Source organism: Taudactylus pleione, unplaced genomic scaffold (assembly GCF_031769625.1).
Source record: "Taudactylus pleione unplaced genomic scaffold, aTauple2 ptg000370l, whole genome shotgun sequence".
NCBI classification, from domain to species: domain Eukaryota; kingdom Metazoa; phylum Chordata; class Amphibia; order Anura; family Myobatrachidae; genus Taudactylus; species Taudactylus pleione.
The window spans coordinates 3,201,295-3,204,061 of NW_028284771.1; the positions used below are offsets into that span (position 1 = coordinate 3,201,295).

Sequence of the window (2,767 nt, forward strand, 5' to 3'; positions counted from 1 at the left end):
AATGCATGACCCACCCACTATCCACCTTTGTGTATTACAAGCATGACCCACCCAACTATCCACCTATGTGTATTAAATGCATGATCCACCCACTGTCCACCTATGTGTATTAAATGCATGATCCACTGTCCACCATTCCGTGCCTTGCCCTATTGTGTATATATAATATACTGTATATTTAATTCATATTATGAACATAATAAAATAATTAAATGATTCTAAAAACTTAATTGAAAAATGCAATAAGAAAAAATTAACTTTAACAATAAAACATCATAGCATTAACAGCATAACTAAAAACAACATTAAAATTACTATAACTATAAACAACATTAAAAACAAAACATGCTAACATAAAAAAAACTATAAACAACATGAAAAACAACAAAACATATAAACATTATAAATACTAAAAAATAACCAAACTCTTTAAAATAATTATAAATTCTTATTCATCCATTTATTTGTTTATTTTTATTTTTTTCCCCTAGCAATGTTTTTGGATAAGTAACACAAATTTATAACTGGCTTCCTGGAGCTGTATGAAGCTAAAGAGTGTCTCTGGAGGGTCACCTGTCGTGACTATTCCAAAAAGTCCAAAAAACTATTGGAGGAGTTGGTCCAATATAGCAGGCCATACTACAGTGACGCAACAGTTAAATGAGTGAGAAATAAAATCCAGAATCTCAGGACAGTCTTTGTGAAAGAGCGGAAGAAGGTGGAAGAGTCCAAAAGATCTGGCGCCTCCAATGATGAAGTGTACCACCCCAACTTGTGGTACTACAATATAATCTCCTTTCTGCTAGAGCAAGAACCTCACTTGTCTTGAGGGTCGAGCGAGGGGGAGAAGAAGAGCCGGCCGAAGTTGACAGCGTGGCATCCAAGGCAAGTTTGGTAAGTAGAGACACAGGGCCTGATTCAGACCATGATGCTATGCTGCACTCGCTTGCATTGAGCAATTTTTCGCAATATGCGCATGCGTATGAGTCGCAATGCGCGTGCGCGAACCAGTCATTGCAATGTGAAAGTGCTCGCCCGTAGCCCGCAGTCGGGACGCTATTTTGAGTGACAGATAGTGCCGTTTGTGAGTGGTAACAGGGGAAGGTGCTTGAAAATGGGGGTGTGGATGTGCGAACGCAGGTGTGCCCGACCATCAGAACGGTGTTTAATGGGTGTGCATAATTAGCAAAGTAGCGTCATTACACACGTGACTAGGTTGTATTTTAGCCTGAACTGCTCGCAATGTTGTGGTGGGAAAAGGCTACCACAAGCACTGCGCGCAGCTCCGATGGCTCTCGATGTCCCCGATTAATCCTACAACTGCCGGAGATGACGTGTGTTGCGAGTGGCAAAAGGGCGTCTTTATACAGGCGCGAGCGCATAGTGCGGCCGCTCACTATTACTTAGTGGGCGGCTTTACGCGACGCAATGCGAGCACATGATTTAAATAGCCGGCGAGCGGACGCAAATAGCGTCCGGGTATGAATCAGGTCCACAGTGCATACACACCATTTTTTTTTTTAACATTACTTTTTTTTAGTTCCCCAAATGTCCACTCTATTTTATTTCATCTGAGACAGTCCTCCTGCCTTGGCACTGCCCTCGGTCCATTAAAATAGGCCATGTACTCCTCCCTCACTTGTTTTGCCCGTGCAGTCCCTGTGGTTTGCAGTGGAGGTGTTGCCACAGATGATACCTGGCCAATCTTCTCAGGCTGGTCTGGGTCTTCTGGCATAGCTGTGACGGATGCCCTTTGTTGTGTTGTTTTGTGCCATAGAAAGTTATGCAGGACACAGCACGCCAAGACAACCCAGTCTATCTTGTCCACATGTAGGTTTATTGAGGTGTGGAAAATGCAGAAGTGATTACTTAGAATTCCAAATGCATTTTCCACAATACGGCGTGCCCTGGAAAGCCTGTAATTGTAAAACCATTTCTCTCTCGTCACGCCCCTTTGCGCATATGGCTTCATGATATTTTCGTGTAACGCAAAAGCCTCGTCAGCCACAAACACAAAGTTTAGGCCGTGCTTGCTCTCCTCCACTGTCGGGAAGTTGAGGGTCTTGGAGGCGAGCCTCTGGTAGAATGCCGTCTGTATGAACGACCCACCATCCGAAGCACGGCCATTCTTGCCAACATCCACAAAGACAAATTCATAATTGGCATTCACCACTGCCATGAGAACGATGCTTATAGTTATAACAGTAGGATCCGCTGTTGGCAGGTGGGGTGATATGTTTCCCATTGATGGCTCCCCCGCAGTTAGGGAAATTCCAATGCCGTTCAAAGTATTCAGCAATGGTTTTCCACTCTTCCACGGTAGTGGGAAACTAAATATAAAAGAAAATATTGGTTACAACATGAACATTATTTTTTTTATTTATTTTCTCTACAGACCTGTTCTCTACCCAAGAACTGGACTTGGCAGGGAATCCGGAATCAAGTTTGATAGGAGAAAGTGAGGGGGATGTCTCTCTTTCCCCATGCCCATCACCACCTCCACCTACCCAGAAATAAAGGCATCTCCAGAGTAAAAAGCAGCCAAGGAGCCTGCAGATAACTTCTTGCGGCAGGCAGAAGAGGTCTTAAGGCCCCCCGACCTCCTAGATCACATTACGTGCCATGCATCAGATGAGGTCTGAAATGCAGCTAGAATTTCAGCGCCTGGTGTATGGAGTTGGTCATTAGTGCGAAGAGAAATACTTATCTCCAGCTATCTACATCGCTGACCCTCATCCCTGCCTACCTGCCCCTACTGCCTGTGATG

At 44.1% G+C, this 2,767-nt stretch overlaps 1 protein-coding gene across 1 annotated transcript; it reads right to left on the reverse strand.

The window, feature by feature from the left end:
- Positions 1-1,567: 1,567 nt before the first annotated feature.
- LOC148508348 (uncharacterized) lies at positions 1,568-2,179 on the reverse strand. The gene has a single exon (XM_088444624.1). It carries the CDS (start codon positions 2,177-2,179, stop codon positions 1,568-1,570), a length of 612 nt encoding a protein of 203 aa, XP_088300750.1.
- Between the last annotated feature and the right edge of the window lie 588 nt (positions 2,180-2,767).

What these genes read in the sequence shown, in the direction of transcription:
- LOC148508348 (XM_088444624.1), bottom strand. Translation starts at nt 2,179, where the DNA reads ATGGCAGTGGTGAATGCCAATTATGAATTTGTCTTTGTGGATGTTGGC.